Source organism: Oncorhynchus gorbuscha, linkage group LG13, assembly GCF_021184085.1.
Source record: "Oncorhynchus gorbuscha isolate QuinsamMale2020 ecotype Even-year linkage group LG13, OgorEven_v1.0, whole genome shotgun sequence".
Taxonomy (NCBI): Eukaryota; Metazoa; Chordata; class Actinopteri; order Salmoniformes; family Salmonidae; genus Oncorhynchus; species Oncorhynchus gorbuscha.
Genome location: NC_060185.1, coordinates 48656321 through 48668595, shown reverse-complemented (window position 1 = coordinate 48668595; position 12275 = coordinate 48656321). Strand labels below are relative to the sequence as shown.

At 44.5% G+C, this 12275-nt stretch overlaps 1 protein-coding gene across 1 annotated transcript in view; it reads left to right on the top strand.

Annotated features, from left to right (window-relative positions):
* The window catches only part of LOC123992322 (serine/threonine-protein kinase D2-like), a 48366-nt gene that overhangs the window by 22175 nt on the left and 13916 nt on the right, over window positions 1–12275 (top strand). Inside the window, 2 exon segments of the mRNA XM_046293476.1 lie at window positions 10735–10873; window positions 11823–11954. Coding sequence (XP_046149432.1) covers window positions 10735–10873; window positions 11823–11954 — 271 coding nt within the window.

The following is a 12275-nucleotide window of genomic DNA, read 5'->3' as shown; positions in this document are numbered from 1 at the left end:
GAATGAATGCTTATGAGCCTGCTGCTGCCTTCCATCTCTCAGTCAGACTGCTCTATCAAATCATAGACTTAATTATAACATAACACACAGAAATACGAGCCTTTGGTCATTAATATGGTCGAACCCGGAAACTATCATTTCGAAAACAAAACGTTTATTATTTCAGTGAAATACGCAACCGTCCGGTATTTTATCTAACGGGTGGCATCCCTAAGTCTAAATATTCTTGTTACATTGTACAACCTTCAATGTTATGTCATAATTATGTAAAATTCTGGCAAATTAGTTCGCAATGAGCTAGCCTGCCCAAACTGTTGCATATACCCGGACTCTGCGTGCAATGAACGCAAGTGACACAATTTCACCTGGTCAATATTGCCTGCTAACCTGGATTTCTTTTAGCTAAATATGCAGGTTTAAAAATATATACTTCTGTTTATTGATTTTAAGAAAGGCATTGGTGTTTATGGTTAGGTACAGTTGTCCAACGATTGAGCTTTTTTCGCTAATGCGCTTTCGTTGAAATCAACCTCCAGCGCTGCATCGATTATATGCAACGCAGGAAAGCGCTAGATAAACTAGTAATATCATCAACCATGCGTAGTTACAACTAGTGATTATGATTGATTGTTTTTTTATCAAATAAAATAAGATTTCCAAAATTAAAACCACTTGAATCTGATTTCCTGGTGTTTTTAAGTGTTTTATGTCCAAAAAAGAAAAACCTGTAAAAAATAATAAAAATAATTTGCTCAGAAAACTTGGGGGCCCACATAAAACCACCTGCGAGCTAAATTCAGCCCGCAGGTCACCAGTTGGGGAACCATACCAAAGACAGTCCCTCTCCCTCTAGACAAAGTTGCTCTTTCTGTGAGGTCATAAACACAATCCTTTCTGTTGCTGTGAGGCCATGGTGTAAGCACTGTAAAATGCTCTAAATGAGAGTTTTTCCTAGGAGAGGTCACCATAAAAAACCTCACGTCTAATCCCTCTCAGGGCACCTCTTTAATAATGTCGGGGAGTTGTGGTTTTGCCTCGCATCATGTTGTTGTTTCCTGTTACGGCTTTGTGTTTTACTGAGTGAACCCACATGAAAAAATACTATAGAATACTACAGTACTTTCTATAGAATTCTGTAGTAAACTGTAGTATACTGTAGAATACTATACTACATACTGTAGTATCCCTCGATTGTGTACTACTTACTAAAGAATGTTGTAGTATATTGTAGAATACTATACAAAATGCTAAAATAGTATTAATAAAAACACTGTAGTAAATACTACAGTAATGTCCGCAAAAACGCTACACTTAAAAAAAAAATGTTGTAAACACTACAGTATTTAATTTGAGTATACCCTGTGCATCCCCCTCCCCCATTTCCCAATTTATTGTCACCCATCTGTGAGAAACCTTACAGTACATGCCAAGTCTAGACAACATACTGTGTTCCCTATAGGTTATAGAAAAGAGAAGAAGCTCTGGAAAATGTGCCCTTTTAACATTTTCTCCAGTAGGTTTCCTCAAGGAGAAAGCCTCCACTTCTATGTCAAAGATAATAAACCAGAAACACTATAGTAAATACACGCCTCATTTCCCTGTTGTTTCCCAACACATTTTCATCATATCCTATTCTACCATATGATCACATGGCAGTGATATGTCAGGAGCGAAAGTCAAACGATTTAGGGTTTGATTAAATCCGTAGCACGTTGTAGCTCAATTTTACATTTAAATGTAAATGTTCCCACATTAGCGGAGTTTGCATTCACTGTAAAAACTGCACACTTGGCTCAATCGGAAATGACCTTTTCATTTCAATCGAGCGATCACACAGATCGAATCTAATCAAACCCTTAACCTCAAGAGAGAAAGAGAAAGAGAAAGAGATGGAGAGAAAATATGTCAGGAGAAGCCGGGCCAGAATCAGGACAAGGAGCTCTCTGCCAGAGGCTACTGAATACAGCCTGGATGATCACAACAGATGACCACGAGGTCAGGTGATAGCACTGTTAAAAGTAACAAGGAAGCAAATCAACAAACAAATTGATCTGAGAGCAGCGATGTGGAGAGGACTGCTTATGAAGCATGACGTCATTTGGTCTGAATAGAATATATTGTTCTCTGAGCTCCCATTTCAAAATCAAAGAGACTTCTCCATGACACCCAGCCTATTCATTTGTGTGTGTGTGTGTGTGTGTGTGTGTGTGTGTGTGTGTGTGTGTGTGTGTGTGTGTGTGTGTGTGTGTGTGTGTGTGTGTGTGTGTGTGTGTGTGTGTGTGTGTGTGTGTGTGTGTGTGTGTGTGTGTGTGTGTACCCTTCACTATGTTTGTTTTGAGTGCTGACATTTTTATATTTTCGTTGTGTGTTTATTTCAATTACTTCGGTTTGGACAATCTACCCTCTGCCCAAGATAAAGATTCTAAACTCAGCAAAAAAAGAAACGTCCTCTCACTGTCAACTGCATTTATTTTCAGCAAACTTAACATGTGTAAACATTTGTATGAACATAACAAGATTCAACAACTGAGACATAAACTGAACAAGTTCCACAGACATGTGACCTCTCAGAAATTTAATAATGTGTCCCTGAACAAAGGGGGGGGGGGTCAAAATCAAAAGGGGGATTGACCTTCACCCTCCGATCTACCAGGTCCCAGATGTGCTCAATGAGATTGAGATCCGGGCTCTTCGTTGGCCATGGCAGAACACTGACATTCCTGTCTTGTCGGAAATCATGCACAGAACAAGCAGCATGGCTGGCGGCTTTGTCATGCTGGAGGGTCCTGTCAGGATGAGCCTGCAGGAAGGGTACCACATGAGGGAGGAGGATGTCTTCCCTGTAATGCACAGTGTTGAGATTGCCTGCAATGACAACAAGCTCAGTCCGATGATTCCGTGACACACTGCCCCAGACCATGATGTACCCTCGACCTCCAAATCGATCCCGCTCCAGAGTACAGGCCTCGGTGTAACGCTCATTCCTTCGACGATAAACGCAAATCCGACCGTCACCCCTTGTCAGTGAAGACTTTGTCAGTCCTGTCTGGTCCAGCGATGGTGGGTTTGTGCCCATAGGCAAAGTTGTTGCCGGTGATGTCTGGTGAGAACAGGACTACAAGCCCTCAGTCCAGCCTCTCTCAGCCTATTGCGGACAGTCTGAGCACTGATGAAGGTATTGTGCGTTCCTGGTGTAACTCGGGCAGTTGTTGTTTCCATCCTGTACCTGTCCCGCAGGTGTGATGTTTGGGTGTACTGATCCCGTACAGGTGTTATTACATGTGGTCTGCCACTGCGCGGACGATCAGCTGTCCGCCCCATCTCCCTGTAGCGCCGTCTTAGGCATCTCACTGTACAGACATTGCAATTTATTGCCCTGGCTACATCTGCAGTCCTCATGCCTCCTTGCAGCATGCCTAAGGTACATTCATGCAGATGAGCTGGGACCCTGGGCATCTTTCTTTTGGTGTTTTTCAGAGTCAGTAGAAAGGCCTCTTTAGTGTCCTAAGTTTTCATAACTGTGACCTTAATTGCCGTCTGTAAGCTGTTAGTGTCTTAACGACCGTTCCACAGGTGCATGTTCTTTAATTGTTTATGGTTCATTGAACAAGCATGGGAAACAGTGTGTTTGGGATAGGGGGCAGCATTTTCACTTTTGGATGAAATGCGTGCCCAGATTAAACTGCCTCCTACTCAGTCCCAGATGCTAATATATGCATATTATTAGTGTATTGGATGGAAAACACTCTTGGGTTTCTAAAACTGTTTGAATGATGTCTATGAGTATAACAGAACTCCTATGGCAGTGGAAAACCTGAGAAAAATCCAACCAGGAAGTGGGAAATATGAGGTTTGTAGTTTTTCAAAGCTTGGCCTACCGAATACACCGTTTCTATGGGGTGAAGTTGCACTTCCTAAGGCTTCCACTAGATGTCAACCGTCTTTAGAAACTTCTTTCAGGCTTCTGCTATAAAGGAGTGGGGAATGGGAGCTGAATGAGTCATGGGTCTGGCAGAGTGTCTCAGGCTCGTGAGGCGCGGTCCCGACAGAGTTAGCTCTCGTTCCAGTGCTTTTCTACAGGCAATGGAATTCTCCGGTTGGAACATTATTGAAGTTTTATGTTAAAAACACCCTAAAGATTGATTCCATACATCGTTTGACATGTTTCTACGACTTTTCAATTTTTTTCTGGATGTAGTGCTCCCGCCTCGTGAAGATGGATTACTGGGCTGAACACGCTAACAACAAGTGGCTATTTGGACATAAATTATGGACTTTATGGAACTTTATGGAACAAATCAGTCATTTATTGTCGAACTGGGATTCCTGGGAGTGTATTCTGATGAAGATCATCAATGGTAAGTAAATATTTATAATATTATTTCTAACTTCTGTTGACTCCAACATGGCGGATATGTTTTGGCTGGATTGGGCTCTGAGTGCGGTACTCAGATTATGCTTTTTCCTTAAAGTTTTTTTGAAATCTGACACAGCGGTTGCATTAAGGAGAGTCTATCTTTAATTCTGTGAATAACACTATCTTTTCTCAATGTTTATTATGAGTATTTCTGGGATTTTATGTGCAAAATCACTGGATTTAAAAAAATCTAAACATTACTGCACGTAACGCGCCAATGTAAACTGAGATTTTTGGATATAAATATGCACATTATCGAACAAAACATACCTGTATTGTGTAACATGATGTCCTATGAGTGTCATCTGATGATGATCATCAAAGCTTAGTGACTCTTATCTTTGGCTGGAAAAACGACTGTGTGTTTTTGTGACTTTGCTCTGACCTAACATAATCATTTGTTGTGCTTTCGCTGTAAAGCCTTTTTGAAATTGGACACGATGGGTAGATTAACAAGAAGTTTATCTTTCATTTGATGTATTGGACTTAATGTGTGAAAGTTTCATATTTCAAAAATATATTTTTGAATTTCGCGCACGGCCTTTTCAGCAGAATGTTGTCGAGGGGTTCTGCTAGCGGAAAGCCTGCGCTAGAAAGGTTAAACCCTTTACAATGAAGATCTATGAAGTTATTTAGAATTTTACGAATTATCTTTGATAGACAGGGTCCCTAAAAAGGGACGTTTCTTTTTTTGTTGCTGAGTTTAGTTGTTATTGACAGCGTCAACATGGTGGACACTTTGAGAAAGGGACAGTGTGCAGTCTGTAGGACATTTTCTGATGAGGGCTGGCTGCTATAGGGACTGCTATAGGGTCATCTCTCTCCCTTCTACTCTTTGTGTGACTCAAAACATAGTCCAGTCAGTGAGAATAGAATGAGAGAGAATAGATCCTGTACAATTTATATATTTGATCTCACTATATATTTGATCTCACTTCAGCTTTTTGTTGTCGAGTGCTCTAACTCCTTTCTACCTCAAATGAGTCCTTTTGGAAGTTTTTCTTGGTAAGCCCTTCCCCTGTTCAAGATCTTTTTGTGCTTTTTGCGTACTCATTGTCAAGCATGACAATCCATATGGCGTTGGCAAAAGAGCAGAAACAAACTAGTACCCAGGCTAGAATGAATAGCCCACCAACAGAAATCCTGGAGAATTTGATCATGTAACATCAAACCCAGCAGCAGCAGAGCTCCTCCAACCACTAGCCAATCCAGAACAGAACTCCCTCCCCTCAGTCACAGCCAACAGCAACATGACTTCATCTGCTAATAGAGGGAATGAACCCACCTCGCTGGTGGACACATTTCTCCTCATGTTTGTTGGACTTCTGAATGACGGGGCAGGAAGGGGTCAGACGGCTGGAGGTGACAAACGTGGCAATGACATCACTGCTTATTAGCGACAACCTGAGGTACTTCGTCGAGATTGACTGGGGTTAGAATGAGTGGTTGGATAGATTTTTAAAGCCCTGCCGACCTGACGGGTTTTACCTTGGGCTGGGCAACTCTTCCTCTTCCTAACTTATTCTGAAGCAGTGGATGATGGGGATGGAAAGAGCAGGGAGGAGAGTGAGAGAGGAGGCAGAATTGAGAGAGTGGAGGAACCAGGAAAGAGGAGTCGAGAGAGAGAGAGAGAGTAGGGCAGGAGAAAGTAGGAAGGGGGAGGAAAAACAACAGAGGAATATGGCAGGATAGAGAGTGGGAATGGGCGGAGAGGAGGGCCTCCATAATTGATCAGTCCGTCATAATGAAGGCAGTGGCCCGAGGAGGGAGCAGGCGGGAAACCTGATCCTTGGCAACACAAAGACGCTGGCTAGAGACCCAGCCCTGTCTCCAGGCAAACGAACTAACTCGATCTGCCAACAAGATATGATTGCACCCGCTCCCATTGTCTGAATACATACTGCACAAACGCGCCTGTGCAAATAAATACTCACACAGTCTACACGCATTTAGATATAGACTGCTTAGAAGCCTAGTCCACTATGCCGCCCATGCGCTATGCTAACCCAGATGCCGGGAAAGAGAGGATGTCTTGTTACTCACACCACAAGTCGCTCCACTTAAAAGTAGAAGAGGAGCCAGGCCAATGAAAAGGGAGGTTTGGTTATGTCATCTAGCCGAGGTGTCAGACTGTTAATGCATTCAACAATACTACATCGTTGCCTAGGTTAAGTTTGGCCCAACCCAAATTGGCTAAAGACTCTGGCAGCCAGGCTAAGGATGTTATTATCGTCCGCATCGAGGCCAGGAGGCAGCGCCACAGTGTGAGGAGGCAGTGTTGAGAGCATTGGAAGCTGCCTATGTTTGCCTCAGTAGAAGCGCGGCAATTGGCCTAGGACGCCTAGCAGGGGCGCTTCGCGTGGATTGACTGGGGCCTGTCGTCGGGGTGGCAAGGCAGTGGTTGCGGAGTCGCGTCTGCAGCAGCAACATGGCAGTGTGTGTGGCGTACTGGGATAGTGTGACAGTGTGTTGTGATTAGGGCCCACCACTGTGGTTTGGGAAGATGGACATTATAACCTTGACTAGGTCTGTGGTGACAGCGTTCTGGTCTGGCCCTATAGCAGGTCTGGGTGTGATGTTGACGAACAGAGTTGGAAGGTTAGTGTGGGAGCAGGTTCAACAGGGCTGGGGGGGGGCTCCTTTGTGGTTCTGGGTATTGGGACAGGCCTGGTCTGGAGTGGGGCTCACTGTGTGTGTTGTTGACTCCTGTTTGGGCAGCATAGTAGCATGACCCAGCTGGGTGTGGTGGGCTAACAGGGTTGTGTTGTTTGGCAGGGAGTCAAGCAAAGCTCTTGGCCTCCCTCAGATGTGATGTTGTTGATTCCCCACTGGGAGAAAGAAAGTGGGTGTGTTTGGTGAGCAGCAGAGACGTAAACAGAGAGACTGTGGGAGTGTGTGCAGTGTGTACAGGCAGGGAGTGTGTAGTGTTGTTTTTACAGCTTGTTCTTTTGTTGTTATATATAGACATTTTACACATAGCATTATTAGTCAAAATAAATAAATAATCATTGCATGAATGAAGTAATCTGTCATCAAGGCAAAGGGTGGCGACTTTGATGAATCTCAAACATAAAATATATTCTGATTTAGTTTTTTATCGTCACTCCATGATTCCATATGTGTCATTTCATAGTTTCGATGTCTTCCCTGTTATTCTACAGTGTAGAAAATAAAGAAATCCCCCCTTGAATGAGTAGGTGTGTCCAAACGTTTGACTGCTAATGTATATACTTATATTACTGTTGATTGGTTGACTATGGCTTTCCAAATCTCCCAACAGTGCTATTTATTGGGTTGATTTGAACTAAATGTGATTTTTCAGCCATTCCTGAACCTGTGACCAGAAACAAGCTACATACTGTAGGGGCAATACCAGAATAAGTGATCTAATAATTCTGTCTCTTCCTAGCCTAAATCTGCAGAGCTCAGATCGTTGTGTGCCCCATATACATAACGTCTGTTTGAGGCAAGAAATGTGTATAATCATTTAAATTGAAAAAAACAACAACTTCGGTTGTGAATCAAATGTCGTTTTGCGTATCAGTTCGTAAACCATGTGGCATGGAATCGGCACGTCGAGAATCTCTTTCCAACTATTTTGCAACCGCAGTCAACATTTTGGTCCCCCCCCCCAAACAGAAAGTTGCTAATTCTGGTCTTTGATAACGGGAAGAAAAAACAACTTCCCTATCTTCTCCCCTTCCGCTTCCCTCTTCCTGTTAGTGTGTAGGGTCTGGCCAGATGGGCTGCCGGGTGGAATCATGGGAACAACCGGGGGGGGGGACAACAGGAGAGGGAGAGAGATGGGGGTGGAACAGGGAAGGAGAGAGACATGCTGAATACCAAACCAGTCCCTTCCCCACTCTCTCCAGCCCTCCATTTGCACGACAAATGTCCCAAAGCGGAGGGAGTGAAATTGATCGAGGGTGTACATTAGGGGCTAGGCTGCGATGAGTTTACGCAATTTCATGCTAAATAATGGAGAGGCGTGCGTGATTATATGCCACGTGCATTTGTTTGTCTCGGGTTGTCGCGGCGTGACACGTAAGACACGAAACGCCTCCCAAGTGAAACGGTTGAATTGTTGCCGAGGTCAACACGGTATATTGTAAAACGACAGGGAGAATTGTTCTTTTGAAATTCATGCTCATTTCATCATATGGAATTGCATCATTCGAGCCGATTGCTTCCAGAAGTTGATGGGTTTATTTGATATTCTTCTCGCCAGTCTGGAAGTCGACAAACGGGAGGGCCTTCCGGGTGAGGTGGTAGGGGGCGTGCGAGAGGTCAGGGGCCGCTTTCTCTTGACCAGCTCCAGTGTGTACGTTCCAGCACGCAGGCCTTCTCTCCTAGTAAACGAGTAACGCTATCCCATAACCCCGTCATCCCTTTGACAGGCCTAGCAAACAAGTTGAACGTACCTGTGCCACGCCCCATATGGGAGTGGTCACCACCTCGCTGGTGTCGATGGCCCAGATACACCGACTCCCTTACTAACATTAGCAGCATGCTGCATTTTATGCCGCCATCAAGCAATCCTATTTCATAGGCCCATATACTGTGCGTGCCAGCTGTTTCATACATCACCCTGGGGATTCTTGTGGTGCTGGATGAAGTGGTCATGTCCCAGCCCTGTTGACCCGCGCCCTGTAACATGTATAGTGCTGCTGACCTGAACCAGACTATACAAACTATTCAGGAGCACAGGGTTGTCCATACAAACCACTAGACTCGCTTAGGTGGCATTGACTGACTCCTTCACAACTGCCAGGGCACTTTTGGAAGTCGTGTGTGTGTGTGTGTGTGTGTGTGTGTGTGTGTGTGTGTGTGTGTGTGTGTGTGTGTGTGTGTGTGTGTGTGTGTGTGTGTGTGTGTGTGTGTGTGTGTGTGTGTGTGTGTGTGTGTGTGTGTGTGTGTGTGTGTGTGTGTGTGTGTGTGTGTGTGTGTGTGTGTGTGTGTGTGTGTGTGTGTGAGAGACAGGGGTAAATAGTGTTACCCCTGTGGCTTTTTCAATGTGTTCTGTCTGTTCCATACAGAGCACCTGCCCGTCCGCGTATGATGTCTATTATCTATCCTGTTGCCTCGTCACTTTACCCCGAGCTCTATGTACAGTACATAGCAGTACATAGCTACCACAATGACCTCGTGACCCTGCACAACGACTCTGTCCTGGTACTCTCTGTATTATAGCATGTGCATTCTCTATTCGTTATTCCCTGTGTATTTATTCCTCGTGTCACTATTTCTATACATTTGATTTATTTGACATTTATCTCTGGACAAAGGAAGCATTTCAACTGTTTGTCTACACCGGTTGTTTAACGAAGCATGTGACAAATAACATGGGATTTGATTGTTGCTTCTCAGTTCTGTGGCTCGGGGAAGGGTTATCTTAACACTGACCCCCAGTCAGCTGTGGATTTGATTTGACAGCTGCTCACTGAGATTCGAACCCGCTTGATATCTGAAATAGGATTCTGGATTATATACAGTGAGGTCTGAAATGATTGGCATAGCCCTAAGACACGCTAACCTCTCGCCGTTACCAATGACACGAGAGGTTAGCGTGTCCTAGAGATATGGTGTTTGACCCTCCTGAAACTTTCTCTCTCATCATTGTTCACGATTCATTCAGGATTTTCCGTCATTATTGTTTTATCCACATGAATGTAAAGTGTATAGAAACATATTCTATTCTTATTTACACTAAAAGTGACTCCAAAATGACACAGTACATTATTCACCATTAAATTCTATTGGGCACAAAGTCATTTGACAACAGTAGTCATACGATATAGCACAACATTTTAATGATTGATTTAATATAGTCATTATTACTTATCCTTATCAAGGGTGTCAATTATTTTGGAGCCCACTGTATGTGTGTATGTGTTTGCCATGTGACCAGCATGGTTTTCTTAGAATAGTGAGTGTGTGTGAGAGCCACACACACACACAACAGGAAACGGTTAATTACCCCCCTTCCCCCTAACTCACCACCAAGTTGCCAGGTGTGTATGTGCATGTCTGCCTGCCTGTGTATGTGCGTGCCCCCCCCCCCCCCCCCCCCCCATTCCCTTTGTGTCATCCTTAACGCTTCACTGAATAGAGTTTTCCACTGGGGGGCACACCTGCAGCCTATCACTATATAGCAATTCCGTAGACTACACATGATATGTCTCTCACTCTCATATGCGTCAAGACGGTACATCAGTGTCTCCAAGATTACCTTGGTTTTTAGAGATGGTGAAATGATACAAAAAAAGAGGAAGATATGAATGAGGTATTAATCTATTCTTTCTGTCTGTCTGTTGTAGTTCCCAGAGTGTGGCTTCTATGGCATCTATGACAAGATCCTGCTATTTAAACATGACACAGGCACCAACAACATCCTGCAGCTGGTCAAGGCTCCCCAGGACATCCAGGAGGGAGACCTGGTGGAGGTGGTGCTCTCCGGTGGGTAGCAGTCTCTCATCCACTTCTGCTCTCTTTTCATCTGCCCGTCCCCTTCTCCCTTACTCCATCTGCCCGTCCCCTTTTCCCTTACTCATCCTTTCATCCGCCCATCCCTTCTCCCTTACTCATCCTTTCATCCGCCCGTCCCCTTCTCCCTTACTCATCCTTTCATCCACCCGTCCCCTTCTCCCTTACTCATCCTTTCATCCGCCCGTCCCCTTCTCCCTTACTCATCCTTTCATCCGCCCGTCCCCTTCTCCCTTACTCATCCTTTCATCCGCCCGTCCCCTTCTCCCTTACTCATCCTTTCATCCACCCATCCTCGTCTTCCTGCTCTCCTCCTCCTTTTTTTCTCTCTGATCCCCTCGGCCTCTTATTCCTCCGAACCCTCTCTGTTCCTATCCCTTGTATCCTTATGGAACGCCAAGTAGAGCCACAGGGAACATGCATAACACCATGCACTCAACACCATATGTGTTTGGACAATTTGCCTCTGTACTCCAGCATTGTGGATTTGGGCCAAGCATAATCGGAAACACAACCAAAACAAACTGTAAATGCATCCACTTGCAGAGTCACACGCTACATGTAATCATTGGGTGCAGGGAATATAGGACCAAATATGACGCTTTTGACTACTTTTAATGTGTTTGACTACACTATAAGTGCATTTGTCCAAATACTGATGACTGCTGCAAATGGGGACTAGATACAAACCGCGCTTTCATTTCTATCCGGAAAAAAAACATATATGTATGAAAATACCCTCAAATGAAAGGTGACATTCTGTAATGTTGCCTCGTATGAAACATGTGGTCTCCACTCCAAAAGGCTGAAGTACGAAACATATTCACAGACAGTATATCATTGCTAATGTGTTTGACAGGTTGATACCCAGGTTGATGCCCAGACTGACTGTTGTGTTCTCTGTTGTGTCGTCCGTCTGCAGCTGCGGCCACCTTCGAGGACTTCCAGATCCGGCCTCATGCCCTGAACGTCCACTCGTACCGTGCCCCGGCCTTCTGCGACCACTGTGGAGAGATGCTGTTTGGACTCGTCAGACAGGGCCTCAAATGTGACGGTATGAGAGAGAGCGAGTGTTAGAGGGGAGGAGGAGGGGGGCCTGTTTTGCTTGCCCGATCAGAACTTTGTCTGACGAAGGATATGGGTTTATATTTACATTAAGCGACTTACTGTGAGCATTCATCTCAAGATAGCTAGGTGGGAAAACCACATCTCAGTATTCTTTCTCAAATACAATAGCTATCAGCAAAGTCATTTCCCCTTCGTGGGTGAGCTCATCTCCCCATCTCCTCCCCCTTCCTTTCTCTCTATCACGCTGTCTCTCTTTCTCTCTCTCTTTCTCTCTCTCTGTCTCTCTCTATATATATATGTGTGTGTG